We start from the raw sequence: 17,195 nt of genomic DNA, 5'->3' as shown, positions 1-17,195 counted from the left end.
CACCTGCATTGTTTCCACTCAAGCTACGGTGTTGGGTTGCATCTTATATTTAGAGCCAGTGTTTTAGGTTTGATTATAATAAGCGTTGATTTTCAATGCCATTAATCTTGGTTTTTAAGAACCTTTCCTAAGCAATATATCAAAAAAGTTTTTCAAGCAACATTTCCACATAATATATGCTATAATAATATTTAACCGCCCTTTTTTAAAGAGAATAATCCAAATATTATTTACTTTAATATACTTGGTAATATAGCTCTTTTATCAAACTGATCGCGAAACATCTTCGCACGAATCGGCCCGGCTCGCCCGGTGAAATGCCACGACCACACAGAAGCCAGGCGTCAAGTGGAAGCAATTCCGCGTTTCGTCTGATGAGTGTGCGTCCCGGAGGCCAAAATTAGTCCTCTTTCCCTTCCCATCCTATTTCTTATAAGGAAAGGATGGGAAGTGGGAGTGGACTTTCCGGATGAGAGGATGCATGGAAAGGGAAAATATTTTCTTTCTGTGCATCCTCTCCTCCGTCGATTAAAGGTAGGCAACGCATATGCAATCGCGTATGTCTATGGGCAACGGTCACTTCGCTATTTCACCAATTTCAGGTGGCCGCTCGCTCGTTTGCCATAAAAAAAAATAATTAAATTAACCAAACTTGATGTTATATTGAATTCAAATCAGAATTATATACTAATTTAAAAGCTATCAACTGATTAAAACAGATTTATGTATAAAGGCCGACAAAAAATTATAATCAGAAAAAAGACAAGGCGTGTGATGGCATCGATCACCCCCTAACAAGTGATACCACTTAACTGCAGCACAGAGCACGCGTGTACACTGCGCGACGCACGCGCCGGCTAATTCAATAAACACATTATCACGATTAGCCTGCGACCCCCGCCCTCCGCCCGCCGCGACCCCCCGCCGCTCCCACAACGACCCCCCTGCAATTGTAGCGCCACTTTAATCGATAATTTCATCGATATTAACGTACATTACTCCCTTCGCTATTAGATCAGTGTAAGACAATTGTAAAATGTGACAAAGAACATCTATTACTTAAAAAACTTATAGGTTTAAGTTGGGACTTGAATAATTTGTCTAGTCCTAATAGAGTAACAGTTTGAATAAAAAAGGCAAAGATTTTATTTCAAACAAACGTAAAACATATCACTTTTTAAAGCCAAGCCTTAGATTAATTTTTAATACTAATAATTATTCAATCTGTCAATAAAGTTAAATTGAATACGAATAGAAATTTCAAATTAAAAAATAAATTGTTGTAATACTAAAAATACCTTGACGTTCGTTTCATATCTTTTGTTTAATATATCGAAGTAAATATTAATAATAGGCAAGCAATGTATGCGCTACAAAAAAGTAATTACGGTGAAAATATCAGTAGCATAATTAAGGCGCGAAACGACCCGAGCGTCCCCAAGTGGTCCCTAAGGGACCGCTGTCAGATTTCGTCGGCCAATTCTAGACGATATTAATCATGAACTATTTCTTTATTCAAATTGACCAGACTGATACTATACTAGGGTGGTATATGGTTGTAATGATATTGAATATTTTTATGGCTAACAATTATTAAAGACTAAGTAACACAAGAGAAGACAGCAGACGATTCTTTTAAGCACCGGAGTTACTACAATAGTTCTCATTATCTACGTTGTGTTTAACGTTAGCTTCCATTGACGCATGTGCATGTTTTAGCAATGAGAACGGCGGTTATATTCTAGGATTTTTACTTGTAACGATCTTTTTATAAACCGCACGATAGGAAATTAACGCAGTTTCTCAAAATGCATGTGTTTTATATTACACATACTGAATTCATGAAATTAAGCATCTTATTGACATCTATTTCCTGGACGTTACAGGCAGTATACTTCATGCTTGTTTGCATTAAAGACGCTATAAAAAAATATAAGCTTTCACTTCCTGAAACTTGGTATAAAACATATTATCTCAGATTATTTAGACATTAAGAGGGTTTTACTATAGTTTTATAACTAAACAGTATGTCAAATTTGTTTATCTTTATTACAACAACGTTCAACTTATGTGTTCCCAAACACGAATGCGAATGTTTAGATGTATAGATGGATGTTTGTTAAAAAGTAACTCCAGAACGCCTGCATGGATATCAAAGAAATTTGGTACAAATATAGAATGTAATCTCGAGTAGCACATGAGATACTTTCATCCTTTTCATTTGTAATCTGTGGCAGACAAACTCACGGGCAAATGTTTATGTCGTTGGGTCTCTTCTCTTAGATTCCTATGTCGTTTCTTTCATCCAGGAATAATTAAAAAACAATAAGCCACATGTTACATTAAACCATATGTTCAGACTATTACTTAATGATAGCTTAGTCGATTTTTAACAATATCTTTAAATCTTTTACCACACCAACGACACACATTACGCGCCACGTGGCAAACGCGTGCTCTCCAACGCCATCTAGTGATTACAGACTATAAATCGAGTTCCGACATTTTAATCCGTGTAAATCATTTAAATATATGCCGCTATGTCGCCCGACCTCATGTCACAGTGGTACTAACAATTAGAAAAACCATTACGATGGCATCTTTCTAGTTAATTAATCACCATTGTTATTAGGGAGAATTAATTTTGCTGTCTTGTACTGTCTTGTGTGACTATAGTCTACAACAGTTGTGACTTTAGTATAAAAATATGTAAATACCTTTGTTCGCGACGTTTTCTTAAATCGACGAGTAGTAAATACATTTTAAAATCTTTTTTTCATTCAAAATTATTTATAGGATAATAGGTAGTTTATACAATTATCAGGCAGGTTTCCAATTTGCGGTTAACAGTATCACAAAATAAACTAAATTTATTATTGAATACAGATGTTAATGATGATCGTTAATTAACCAATGTGCAAAATAACGAACATTATAAATAATTGAAGTAATGAAAACAAACAGTTCACATTATCAAATTACGAAATGTTTTGATTGTCCGGGACTCGTCGGCGCACACTATGAGTGTTTGCTTCCAACGCCCGACAATGGAGTCAGTTGGCCGAGTGTTTATGCTACTGGTTTCAACGCACCCTAGTAAAACAACAGTCAAATATCAACCTTAAAACATTGATATAAAATAGCAAATATCTTAGCAAGAGAAAATATCGACTTTTGTTTCGTGTTAGTGAATAGTGAATTTTATCCTGTAAGTTTTAAGGTTGATTTTAAAATGTAGAATATTAAATTAATTTTCTCGTAGGTCCACATCGAGTCAGATGTGAAATGGCGCACTCGAAGACAAAAAACAACACCGACAAATGTGTCGGAGCATTTGTTAGAATCACATGAAATCTAGTTAGATTTAAAAATATTATCTGTACAGATAAGAGCAAGTGTTGCCAACACAAACCCTTCTGTAAAACTTACTACGTACTCCTATTTATTTATTTTAATCTGAAGTATAAAAAGTAAATATTTTTATCCCAACCACTTTAAAGTATATCAAGAAATTTGAATGTTTTAATGCAAAAAGACAATAGAATAAATGGTGCATGGTAAACATCTTTTCTTAGACAAAATCCATAAACCTAATTTTCAAAAAACCTTAAAGCAGATCTCTTTTGTTGACATCTACGAAATGTTCTTGCAACCTCGTAGACATAAACAAGTTATGAGATTTTATTATATCAAGATTTGACGTAGCTCTGTAGCACGTAGCACGTAGCGCGTCTTCAGAGGCTTTATTTGTCGGGGGCATCAACCCGGACTATTTTAAGTACGTTTTAATAAACACATAGAGCTAAGCTATATGACTAATATTAGAATCGCAGTCTCGTGTTGTTCTTAATATGAAAGATATTAGTACTTATTAAACATAAATATGTCTTCTTTTCACTATTAATAATAAAACTATTGCAAACCACCACACTATTATACATCAGATCCAATATAAAAATAAAGTAGACAAAACAAATTGTCACCAATACGACCGCATTCGTTACGAGCAAGGGTTGTCGTCATTTTGTGGGATTAAATATTTCAATAGTTGTTGAATAATGTATACGATTTTAGAATTATTTTGAATTTGATAAAATATAAATTACATTGAAAGTGGTTAATAATACAATTGATCTACATGACATACAAGAAATTATATAAAAACATAATAAGTAGCCTATTTATTCTTCCAGATTATGTTCTGCGTGTATGCCTAACTTCATCGAGATCCTTTTAGCCGTTCTGGAGATACCTTCCAACAAACATCCATCTATCCATTTAAACATTCGCTTTTATAATATTAGTAAGATAGTAAAATTGATTGTTTTCGGTTTTAAGGATCTTTAAAATTACTATTCGAGCATATATTTATTCGATATTATTTGTTATAAAACTTTCCCCGACTTTATTCTAAATTAAGTTTAATTCAGATTTTATTTTCGACCTGTATTCAACGTTGGATACTAAATGCGAGAACAGGAGTCCAAACATCAATTGTCGTCGCGCAATAAACGACGTGACTTTGACATTCCGCACTTCTCTCTGACTTAGCTGACTCTAGTGATGCTACGAAATAAATAGAGCGGACATACAAAATGTTTAGTTCAAAAAATTGGCAAAATTTTTAATTTTTCATTAATTTAGCATTCATTTATGTGTAATTAAATACATTTTACACATAAAATTGTCATTAATTTTATGTCTTTAATTTGTAACCCTGATAATGATTATGCTTTGGAACCAAAGTTAAAAATCTTTTACTAATTTTAACAATGTAAATACAGAGTCCCAATGATGAGTAAAGATATTGAAAATTATAAATGAATTTCGCTACACCTCTACGGATCCGTAGCTCTACGCTACGTGAGCGATAATGTCTACCTCTAATAGAACGAAACACCGAAAATCCTCAAATTCCGTCCCGTATAACGGTCACAAATACATCGCAATAAGTGAAGTGACTAGAACATTCTGGAATTGTTCCCGACAATCCCGCCGGGGAGCAATCCCGCCGCATACCTTGACCGGTGATTCCCATCTTTATTGTTACGACTCTTGCAAAGTTGATTACGAGGTGTTAAGAGAAGGTGTAAAAGTGTTTAGACTTTATCTACAGAGATATATCATAAACTTTATATTCATGACAGCTAGGACAAGTTAAAGGGAAGTTAGGTGCTAACACTGTCAAAACTTAAGTTTTTCTTGACAACCCCATTAAAACAGAGAGCACTCAAAACCCTGTCATATCCTATAACTTGCTTCTTCATGCTTCATTCTAAGTTCTTAATATTATTCCAACCAGTAGACAGTTTGACTATTCTTCTTTGTGTTACAAAATCGCAATAAATCCAATTTTCATCTTCAGATCGAGTCACGAGTAATTTTGATTGAATAATTCACCGAGGCCATCGGGGACGGTGCAAGTAATGAACGAATTTATGATCCAATCCGACTAAAGACCAACGTTATTGTAACTCGGTACTTACGATCTCCGCGCCCTCTTTCCTACGGCTTGGAATTAACGAATTTGTCAACTGTCATCGTGTAAGGGTCTTAATAGTTTCTCCTTAGGGGTATATTATACTCTATGAATGTAATTGTGACATGTCAATACTTAAAGGGAAGAGGTCTTGAATTTGTTTTCTTTTAAAATATATACCTGTCCATATGTTTGTACTTAAAATTTAGTTAATTATTCATTTATAATATTTTATTTAATATCATAGATTAAGACTCTCATTCAATTATATCTGTTTATTTCCAAAATTATCGTTTCCAATTTATATTTAAGCGTCAAAACCCTAATGGTTAAGGGTATGGATTTTCGATCACGAGGTCGGGGTTCGAATCCCGCCTTTCCACTATTGTCGTAAACCATATCCTAGCGCAAGCATAGAGCTTAGTTGGAATGGTAAAAGAAATATAAGTAAATTTAGAAAAAAGTCTGCTACTATTTTAAATAAATAAAAAATTATGAAAACATATGTATATATATTTTTCTATTAGAAACTAAAAATACAGTCTGTCTGTAAAACCTCGTTAAGTATTGTAGAGGACAAACTCGGCAACCGCGATAAATCTTACTCGTAAGTGGCATTTACACACAACACATATCTTACCCCAGTAAGAAGCAAATCGTAAACGTCCCTCCGCCTAGCGTCCGTCCGCTCCCGCAGAAATACGATGATGCGATTTAATGGAGGTAAGCTAAAGAAACAGAGACAATATAAAAACCTGCTTTTGTTGAAACCTTTTTAATGGTTACATAAAAATTGATATTATAAAAAATGTTTTTGAACCATATATCACGATATGAAATACTAAAAAATTTGTTACTGCATCTTATTAGTATTATAAATTCAAATGTTTAAAAGGATGGATGTATGAATCTTTATTAGAAGGTATCTTCAGAACGGCTCAACAGACCTCGATGAAATTTGGCATAGACATAGAACACAGTTTGAAAAACGCATAGGCTACTTGTTAAGTTTTTTTTTTCTCTAATATGGGTCGCTGGTGAAAAATAGTAATAAATAAAGTTTATTTTACTAGTGAATAATGTAGGTAAAAATTCTCTTTGTCTTTCTATCTATAAAAAGAAAACGAGACAAGTTACTAGTTAGTAATAAACGTCAAAATAATTCGTTATAATATTTTTAATTTAAAAACGCACCGTCTAGTATTTTGGACTCATGTTGTCTCAAGGAAATTACATTTCTCCAAGCAATAGACAATTTTCCTTCCCCGTCACAAAGAGGAGGCGCGGCGGCGGGCGAAGCGGCGGGCGCGGCTCTTCACTTCAGACAAGATTGTGCGAGCGTTGCCAATTTTACATTAGAGCAGCTTTGTTGTGATAGCTACTGTCGAGAGATTGAATTGTTCAGGAGGTTTGTCTTTCCTCCACTGCTTTATTGCTTCCCTTATTTCAAGTGATTGAACACGTTGCATATTTAAATTATAAACGTTGTTTAGAACTGTTTGGAATAGTATGACAAGAAATAGTTCAAAAATCAGATAATTTACAGGGTAATCACCAAAGTTTTTACACAATTTTTAAGAAGATCTGAGATAATTTTAAACTTTAACAAAACTACAATTTAGACGGCTGTTATTGTAACACTCAGCCTCTTTATAAAACATATACTCATCCCCTGTTTATCTTTAACAAAACAGAGATAATAATTTTAAACGCGGATTTTGGTCTCTGTAACTCACGCTATAACACATAAATCAATCTAACTATGAATATAAATTCATATAAGTATTGTTTAAACATGAAGGTTACTTCGATATAAGATTTAGTAAGTAGCTACATTTTTAGACGTGTTTAGGTGTGGTCAACTCCCCGTTTTGCCCGACAGTGAGGGAAGGGGGAGGATAAGACATGCGGATCGTAAACCGGATTCTCCCAGGATAAATCCGCATTTCACTAGCGAAGCAACGACCCCGAGAATCACGCTTTCGTCTCGTCTCGGTGTGTGGATTTCTTATATCTTTATATTTTACACATATAAAACCTCCTTGTTGGCCATTCTTAGTAATACTATAAAATATTTTTATAACTAAAACTAGCTCAAACAAAAACAAAACAAAATCTACAATTTTTTATACCTGCCAGTTAAAAAGATAACTATGTTGTAAGTTTTTTTTCTTAAGAGTCTCGCTTTCAACAAATTATTTTAAAACCAAAACAATATGTAAATTAAAACACATTCAAAGGTTTCTATTCATTAATTATGTAAATAGAGTACTTAGTTTAGGGAGCCGAAACTTAACAGCCGACTCTACTTTTAGTGGCTATGGCGGTGCATTTTAGTTACACCTGAGCTTTCTCTAAAGTTCCAGTCGTGGTCTTCGTAAACAAACAAAATTATAATGTTACTATATACTGCCACTTCAAAAGCTGTTCTACGATGATGGGTTTAAAGTATAATTTTTATAACATAACTTGCTATCGCCCGCGACACCGTCCGCACGGATCTATCAAGAAACTTAATTAGTAGCCTATGTCTTCTTTCAGACTTCTTACATCCATGCTAAATTCCAGCGAGATACTTATAGCCGTTCTGGAGACCCCTTCTAACAGACATCCATCCATCCAAACATTCGCATTTATGATATTAGTAAAGTAGTTCAGGAGAATTCAATAAAACGGCAATATAAAATTAGTTTTGTGTAGGAGTTTCGTAAAAATCAAGGATCTTCCCTTCCCCTAGTAATGGCAAAAAAGCTATAACAATAATTTAAGCGACTACCCACGCGAAATTAATAATTCACAGTCTTATAAAAAACGGCGTAGACTGGGGCGTTAGAAACACATAGCATTTTGTAATTTATGGATTTTTCCATTTATAACTTTATTTTACTAAATCCTAGGATTCATAGAAGATTGTGGTCCAAAGAATTAGATAACCCAAATTCGACTTGTCTGATTATAAATTAAGCCGCCGAATAATAAAGGAAAAATAATTAAAGAGTACCTTCATGCTCAGATTACAAATTAATATTCCTATACTTTGCTAAAAGCGTATATAAAGCCTTTTACCGCCGTTAAAAGTTATTAAATCCGCTCCTAAAACGGGCGATATCATATTTCTCAAAATCCTTACAGCGGCGGAAGCACTTTAAGTCTACCGCCTCGTATATTTAATTCACAAGCGCCTAAAGTATACGTCTCCATAAAAATCCTTCGCTGTGATATTGCACAGACATCAGGGCACAGGGACGGATTTAGGCGGGATGTAATTTAATTGTATTAATGTCTGTTTTACTGCGAATCTCGCGTTTACTGCCCCGATAATGGGCGGTAATGATTTCTAAGACGATCAAGTGCGGCGTCTGTTTTTAACAGATTGCTATGATATTGAATATAATTTAATAAGTAAATTTTGCAGAGAATATTTTTGACCGCTCGCAATTATTTTTGTAGGACGAAAGATATGCCTTTGTTCGTATCTATAGTGGTCGACGAATGGAACTTTTTAAATTCATATAAAAAGAGCTTAACATCTTTCGACCACATCACTTAATATCGGGTAGGACCGAGGTCAAGCAACAATTTATTTTGTGTAATAATAGTAGATATTGCATTTAAATAAATTCTTTAAAAAAAAGTAAAAACAAAGCCGGATCTGGTTTCAAAAGCTCCGTATTCCGTAAACCTGGGATTTACGTTTATCGTTCGCCGGCGCTCGTTCAATCACAACCGGCAAACTTAATACTTAACGTTTTACTATGTTTCAAGTTCGAGCTTTAAGCTCTGTTGTATTACGCACAGCTTTAATATTTTTTGTTTATTTTATTTTTAAGTAAGTTTACATAATACCATTGTATTATATATAATAGGAAAGGTAAATGTACCTAATTGCAAAAAATAATCGTGGAGTCGCGGAAAACAGCTCCTGCTATTAACTACTAATTAACTATTATCAAATTTTGTGTAGTACTTTAATATTCAAACTTTAATACACAAAAAACTAAATATAGATAAAAAGCACTCTTCAGTTAGCTAAAAAAATATCCTAATATTGTTTAATATTTACCTACTAATAAACATATTTCTAAAAAAACTTCTAGCCTCATTAGTTAAGACAGTCGTAAGTTGAGAAATAGTAACTAGCGTTGTAAAAATCAGTGAACGATTCAACACAGTCGTAATAGACATGGTTCGCTTTACACGAACATAACCCGCAGACTGCACGCCTCAGATCAAACGATACGAGATAAAGACGGCTGGCTTCCACTCTAAAACGAGAATAGCACCTCTGATTGAGTATTTATCTCAACTCTATATAATTATTAAGAAATCATTATATATACATAACATTAGCAGTATGCTTAAGCCTTAATTATATAGGTAAAGTCGAACATAAAAATATAGGACGATATTATAAAAGAAAGGACCTTTCTGTAGGTAAATCATACATCTACAACTCAAGTTGGTTTATAACTACCTCGCGATGATCAGGACTAAAGAAGAGATAGCTATAATATTCCACAATGTTTTCAGTTTAATACTGGTACACTTTACTATGAAACTCTTTCAGATTGGAGCCTTAACATAGTTTCATTTCATACTAAAAATTGACAGTTTTACAATTAGTCTTATCGTATTATTAAATTAAATCTGTTAGAAATTATAAAACCTATGTTTATACATTAAAACATATATTATTAAATTATAATATATTCTTCGATTTTCTCTAATTTTACATAAATGGCATACATAAAGATCATAAATTAGAAACTTGATAAATATCTATTCATTCCATAAGGCCAGCTAAGACATAATAGAAAAGTCTTCAATTTTCAGACGCCTCAAATAAATCAAACTCACTACGGCGCAATCAATAACGTCGTCAAATTCACTGGTGAAGCTCTCAGAGGGACCCTTGAAACAATTAAGGCCCTCCTCCCATCCCTTCTACCTCACACTCACCCCACCGTAATATCGCGCCGTAATTACGCTGTTAAGGAGACGCGCGGCGTAGATTTTACGCACTCCGCCCGTGGACTTTCCGTAAACTTGGTAATAATTTCCAAGTAATACGTGTAAGACGTGTAATTTGAATACAGGATGTTACATATTTAAGATTACCGCAAATAGTTATAAGGGTTTATGTTTAATACTTGAATTGTATGATTAAGTTTTAGATTATTTATTGTTGTTATAAATGTCACGTCTTTTTTATTTCTTTTAAAATTTTCTATCTCTAATCTTGAAATTAATTGATAGAGAGATATTTTGTTTCGCTTAAAGGTAGGCAACGCTTATGCAATTGCGTATGTCTTTGGGCAACGGTCACTTCGCTATTTCAGCGATTTCAGGTGGCTCGCTCGTTTGCCACCTTATGATATAAAAAAAATGTTTTTTTCTGTTTCTATCACGATTGTGGAAATGAACTTTTCTGCTCCATTAGATTTTTTCGGACGTTTATTATTTTACAATGTATACCAGACACATTGTGATCATATTAATTCAAATCGAGAGAGATTTTCTCACTGATAGAATATTTCGTTTTATTGCGCAATAAGAAAACGCCGAAGAGCAGTTCGCAATTCGCGACTTCGAGCTGCCAGCATCTTGCCGCGAAATCTGTATCCGAGGTCGGCTAACGAGCCGCTCGGCCGCTCTGATTTCCAATTCAAAGGAAAATTGCGATCCATAACCCGACCACCCCGGGGGGTGGGAGTGGAGGCGCCCCCCCTTTTCCGGTTGCTATGCGACGCGGGGAGGAGCCGCCGCAATCACGGCCCAATGGCACGACGGATATAAATTGCTCTCGAGTCGCGACACCGATGCGGGAGCGAGAGGACAGATAGACTGCGCCACCTCTCCCATTTCCTCTAATGAAGTCGCCGGACCCCTTGATTGACGGACTCGAAGGCCCTTTTTCGAAATACAGTACCCAAGTGTTAGGTATCAATGCGCCGCCGTGATTTGTGTAGGTAATTACCTACCGGGCGCTGTATTGGTCGCTCGATGCGTTTTCCTGTTGCAAGCGCGTCGCCACGCAATGCCTTTTGCCTACAACGAGACAAATGACTCATTGCAATTTATGCTCGCCTGGTACTTAAAGCTGGCATTGGACTAAATTGTTATAATCATAAATTACCACAGCCTCGTAAAAAAACTCATAACTGAAAATAGGGTCATCAAGTTTGACTTGCTTAAGACAAACTTAAATAATATCTTATAAAATTCGCTAAATGAAAAACCTTCAATATGCTCAAATGAATTGTATGAATTTCGCTTTCCTGCCAACCCCAATAGATGACGTACTTAACGTACAACATATATTATTAATTAACTTTATGTATTGTTAGGAAAGAATGAAAACTTAAGAAGACGCCGTCGGCCAACAAAAGAGGCGTACAATGAAGTGAGTGGATATTAAATTCCTCTCGCGCTCGAATCACGATACATAAACGGTTAATAGCGTATATAGCTGAGGCTATAAATTTTTGTAAGTCCAGCGGCGGCGCGCTGCGGGCCGCATCCCTAATGCGGGCCGGACTCCGCACAGATTACGCACACCTGCATTAATATAGGCACGTGGAACGTTATCTCAATAAGGTTGTCGCCTATAAATTAAAACTTAGATAATATTATTCTAATTTTCAGAGAACTGAAATAGTGGACATATTCGCGTTTAATTACTTCACTAAATAATAGTAAATCAATAAATAAATATAACAACGCCATGATATAAAATACCAATAATACATATAAAAAAATATTCATGAAGTAGTAGGTGGCAACCCTAGCTAGCGACCGACGTCTCCTCACGTCGTTCCAGAGCGGGTCGATACCGGAGGACTTTGGCACGGATTACTTGCCGACCAACCTGCCGCAATATGTCAAGTCTACGATGCTTTCTACACTATAGTTTACTAAAAAAATATTTTAATAAAAAAAAACAAGCAATAAAAAAGTTTAGAAATTTTTAAGCAACTTACTTTTAAGTATTCAAAAAATATTTTATTAAATAAAATGAAATAAAAAAAATAAAACATCACTATCAATTTTTTTCGACAATAGATGGCTCTGTATTTTAACAGACAACCGTGTTTTTTTTAAATTTATTTGACCACACTTTTATCTATTTAGTTAATAAAAGAAAATCATTTGTCCACAGGTGAGAAGCCTCACAAATGCCAAGTTTGCGGCAAAGCTTTCAGCCAGAGCTCCAATCTGATCACACACTCGCGCAAGCACACTGGATTCAAGCCGTTCGCGTGTGAGCTATGCGGTCGTGCCTTTCAGCGCAAGGTGGACCTACGAAGACACAGGGAGACCCAGCACGCAGACCTCAGGGCACCCCAGCATCTGCCCCACACTGACGTGCATGGTATGCACGCTCAGGATATGCATGCGGTCGAACACCGAATAGGTAAGGTGTTGAAACTAACATAGATGTTTTTTCGTCTTTTATCAATCAATCACAAACACAGTTGTTATAAATCTAGTGGTAAATCACACATGTTTCTTTTTATGAGTTCTAATTAACCTTTTTTCCATAGACCTACGTCCCCCGCACCCCGAGCTGCGCCCCCCGCACCCCGACTTCCGCAGCCACCTGAGCAGCGCTGTACCGCCCCTGCAGGCATTGCCCTCCTGAACCTCGGCAGCCTTCGCGCCGTCCGACTGGCGTTGAGGCAATACCACATTTATCTCCTAAGTGTTAGAATTCAATTTTGAGTGGGCGCTTCGTGTACCTAGGCTTGCACCAAAGATTCTTTCGACGTATCAATGTGATTTTATTGTAAAAGTTCAATCTGTCAGGAAAATTTACAATTCGATAATACAGTTACCTACGTATTAAGGTAGCTCAGTAGATTTCTGATGCCTGGGTTTTTATTTTGCCATATTTTTGAAAAAACTCCTGATCTTTATTGTTGTGTATCACTTTCTTTAAGTAAACATTGATGTCGCATATTAAATCTATTTAATCTACAGACTAATATGGCATATGAGGTAATTCGAGCCGTAGCGACGAATGCAATTAAGAAATAAATGTATATACCGAGTGAATAGGCACTTACTAAGCTAGCGCGTACCATCTTTCGACCAAATCTCCACTAACACCAGGTGGGATCGTGGTCAAGCGCTGGCTTATCAAACGTCAAATGTAAAAAATAACTTTATTTCAATGAAAATAAAGTTTTATTAGGAAAAAGCTTTTGCTGCGACATTGATTAAGATACGTAGATGTATGTTTAGTCATGTAATATCACCTAAGAGGTATGTTACCATTAAGAAAAACTTTGTTGTTAGCTTAATAGAGATGTAAAGGCTTCTTTTTATTTTAAATTTTGATCTCATCGTGAAAGTACAGGCTGTTTTGTTTATAAGTTTTGTTAAATATTCGGTGTTTGTACTAACACGATAATTTATGTCAAACATCTCTAGAGATATTACGTTCAAAAGTTTATTTCCTGATTTATAAATTTTCATTTCCTGCAAATACTTTTCGAATTCATTATGATTATCGTATACTTTTAATTTTTTTTTTTTTACCAAAAAAAGTTTTGTAGGTTCGGTGGCATTTTTTATTTCTAGCTTAAAGCTATCTTTTTGTTCGTAAACTATGTTAGTTATAAAGTGTTTTAGTAAATATTTAGATGCACTCCATTAGGTTGTAAATCTGAACAAAATACAATGTATTTTTCCAATTTTTATCATTCCAAAAATGTATACTTTTTCCAATTTTTATCATTCCTATAATTTTTTTTAATAAACTTTAGGATATATGAGTTAAGAGTTTTATAATGTTTTTTACCAAATCCAAATATATTGCCAAAAATACTATTAAATTTAGTTAACGGAATTATAATTTAACTGTGCTCGCTTTAGTGGTGGAATTGCGGCGCCCCCGATTATGTGTAAATATTTGTACGTGTTTCGCTCATTTATTCGCACACAAATAATTACTTTGTACTAAATATTAATTAAATCTGTATACATCACTGATCTTTATAAATGGATAGGCAATTGCTTGGAAATTACAGTTTTTGCTTCGTTCCAATTTCAATGCACTTGTTGATGTTACGTGACAGTTAATTATATACTAATTATAAGTTCGAATCCACACCACCGCTACAAACTGATTCTAGCAGCAAAATGGAGGAATTCAAATAGGCACAAAATATTAGGTGTCATAGCCAGTCCATTTACAGAGGTCAATGGCATACATCGTTAAAATAGTCAATTGATGTCCTTTTAATAATGTAAAATTAAAAATAACTTCTTTAGACACTTTTATTAATAGTGTTATTTTGTTGTTACAATTATAGTGCCATAAATTAAATTTTTAACATAGTTTTTAATACCATAATATTGATGTATACTATATTTACAAATTAGTCGTAATTTTCCTTATAAAATGTATACAAAATAATTTTCTAATATAAGATGTATTTTAATTTTTCCTAATAAAATATTGTTTGAATATTTTAATAATTAAATTGTTTAAAATTTTATCTATAAATTGTAAGTATATATGTACATTATTAGTTTATTTTAGACATTTTATCTTCTAGAGATTTTTAAAAATTAATAGTAAAAATATTATACTCAATGTAAATATTGTATAGAAAATAACGTTAGAATTAATAACGAATCCAAAGAGGAATGTGCAATCCTTATGTCATTATTACTTATTATTACAAATTATATTATTATTAAGCAACTTTCACTTCAATAAATGACAATGTATTGATTAATTTGATATTTTATTTTTATCCCTTAAACTAACATAAAATACTAATATTATAAAAGCGAATATTTAAATGAACAGATGGATGTTTGTTAGAAGGTATCTCCGGGTGAAATATGACATAGTCTGGAAGATTGCGTATGTCTATTGGCAATGGTAACTTCGCTATTTCAGCAATCAGGTGGCCGCTCGCTAGTTTGGCACCTTATGATATAAAAAAAATTAATCCCTTGCGGACGGAGTTACGCGACAGCTTGTTAGTATTATAAATCCACACAGCAGACAGGTGTGAAGTGGAAGCGATTCCGCGTTTCGTCTGATGAGTGTGCGTCCCGGAGGCCTAATTTAGTCATCTTTCCCTTCCCACCCTTTTTCTTATAAGAAAAGAATGGAAAGTGGAAGTGGACTTTCTGGATGAGAGGATGTATGGAAAGGAAAAATATTTTCTTTGTGTGCATCCTCTCATCCGTCGATTGAAGGTGGGCGACGCATATGCAATTGCGTATGTCTATGGGCAGCAGTCGCTTCGCTGTTTCAGCGATTTCAGGTGGCCGCTCGCTCGTTTGCCACCTTATGAAATAAAAAAAAATGCGAATGTTTGGATGGATGAAAAAGTTACGTAAAAATAAGACATGAAAATAAATTTACAAACTGATACAAAAATCTTTAGTTTGCAACACGATATTCTAACCGTAAAACCCCCTTTAAACTGAAAATGAAGCCGTTTTCGACTAAGAAAATATGTTAAGAACAAATTAATAGACATTATGTTAATTATGTTAATCTTCAACTCATAAACAACTATCTTGCTCAGAGACGTCGACTTACCTTATTTCGAACAGCTAAGTTCTCAGATTACGTCGCCTTAAGATATTATCACTGCGAGGCAATATAGAGGCTTTTAGGGTCAAATTACAACTTAAGATGTCTTTTAATTACCAATGTCTAACTTAATATTGGAGCAGAATAGACTATTTAAAAAGTTAGAGGAATGTGCTTATGTTATTTTTCTATAGATTTATTTCAAAAACATAAATGGTATTTCTCACTGAATGTTTCACAAATTAAGGTGAATTTTTAACGAAATATTTCTTATTTGTTGCAAAAAACGATGTTCTGCTAATCAAAAGGATATCAGGACTAAATAATTTCTGCTTACACAATCAAACTAATCAATCATATTGAACTAACGATAGACGATTGACCGCAAAAAATAAAACATCTACTAATAATGGTCAGGCTAGGAAGTGTTTGCTAATCATTGATGAGTGACGCGACTGTGTGCACGCGTGATCGATTGCTCATTAAACTAATGGACGATGTTATCGTCCAACACTTTATACTAGACATGGATAAAGTAAAATTTATGACCTGTAGATCAGTGAACCGGTTCGCAGTTCAGGTCAATTTGTAGCAGCATTGAGTTATGATTGATGCAATGCACCAATGTGTGTTACGGTGAAGGAAAACATCGTAATGCAACCTGCACATATCTGAGAAGAAATTCGTGAAGTCAATCAACCCGCAATGGGCCAGCGTGGTCGACTATGGCCTAGTCACCCGTGAGTTTGGGTAGGCTCCGACCCTCTCAGTGGGGACGTATAGTGAGTTGATGATGATGATGATGATGATTGAGTTATGATTTACATTTCGAGCTATGAACTACTAGTCAGCACACGGCTTGTCGACTCACATACTAATAATATATTGCGATGAGTTATGAGCTGCCAATTTAGTTGTTGAACCGCAACTCAACGATTCAATTTTAAGTGCGCTGAACTTATAAATCGGATCAGAACTGATTACACATGGCTACTTTATACGTGTTATAGTATGATATTTAATTTATTTAAAAAAATGTTACCGTAAAATAAGAGAAAATTTTTCTTTCTAGATTAATTCGCCTACCTTACTATCTATGTTGAAATAGTACGTGTGTGTGTGTGTGTGGGCAAGCTAAAAACCAGGAACGGCCTT

The 17,195-nt window shown here is 34.6% G+C and overlaps 1 protein-coding gene across 2 annotated transcripts in view; it reads left to right on the top strand.

Annotated features, from left to right (window-relative positions):
- Positions 1–13,574, top strand: part of sens-2 (zinc finger transcription factor senseless-2) — a 43,506-nt gene extending 29,932 nt beyond the window's left edge. For both annotated transcript variants that reach the window (XM_013326033.1, XM_013326034.1), the window contains exons 5-6: positions 12,639–12,893; positions 13,024–13,574. In XM_013326033.1, the coding sequence (XP_013181487.1) occupies positions 12,639–12,893; positions 13,024–13,121 (353 nt within the window). In that variant the 3' untranslated portion in view covers positions 13,122–13,574. The remainder of the gene's footprint in view (positions 1–12,638; positions 12,894–13,023) is intronic.
- Positions 13,575–17,195: the final 3,621 nt, after the last annotated feature.

Source organism: Papilio xuthus, unplaced genomic scaffold (genome assembly GCF_000836235.2).
Source record: "Papilio xuthus unplaced genomic scaffold, Pxut_1.1 DF824655.1, whole genome shotgun sequence".
Taxonomy (NCBI): Eukaryota; Metazoa; Arthropoda; class Insecta; order Lepidoptera; family Papilionidae; genus Papilio; species Papilio xuthus.
Note: the sequence above shows the minus strand (reverse complement) of the source record. Positions and strands in the feature narration are given on the sequence as shown.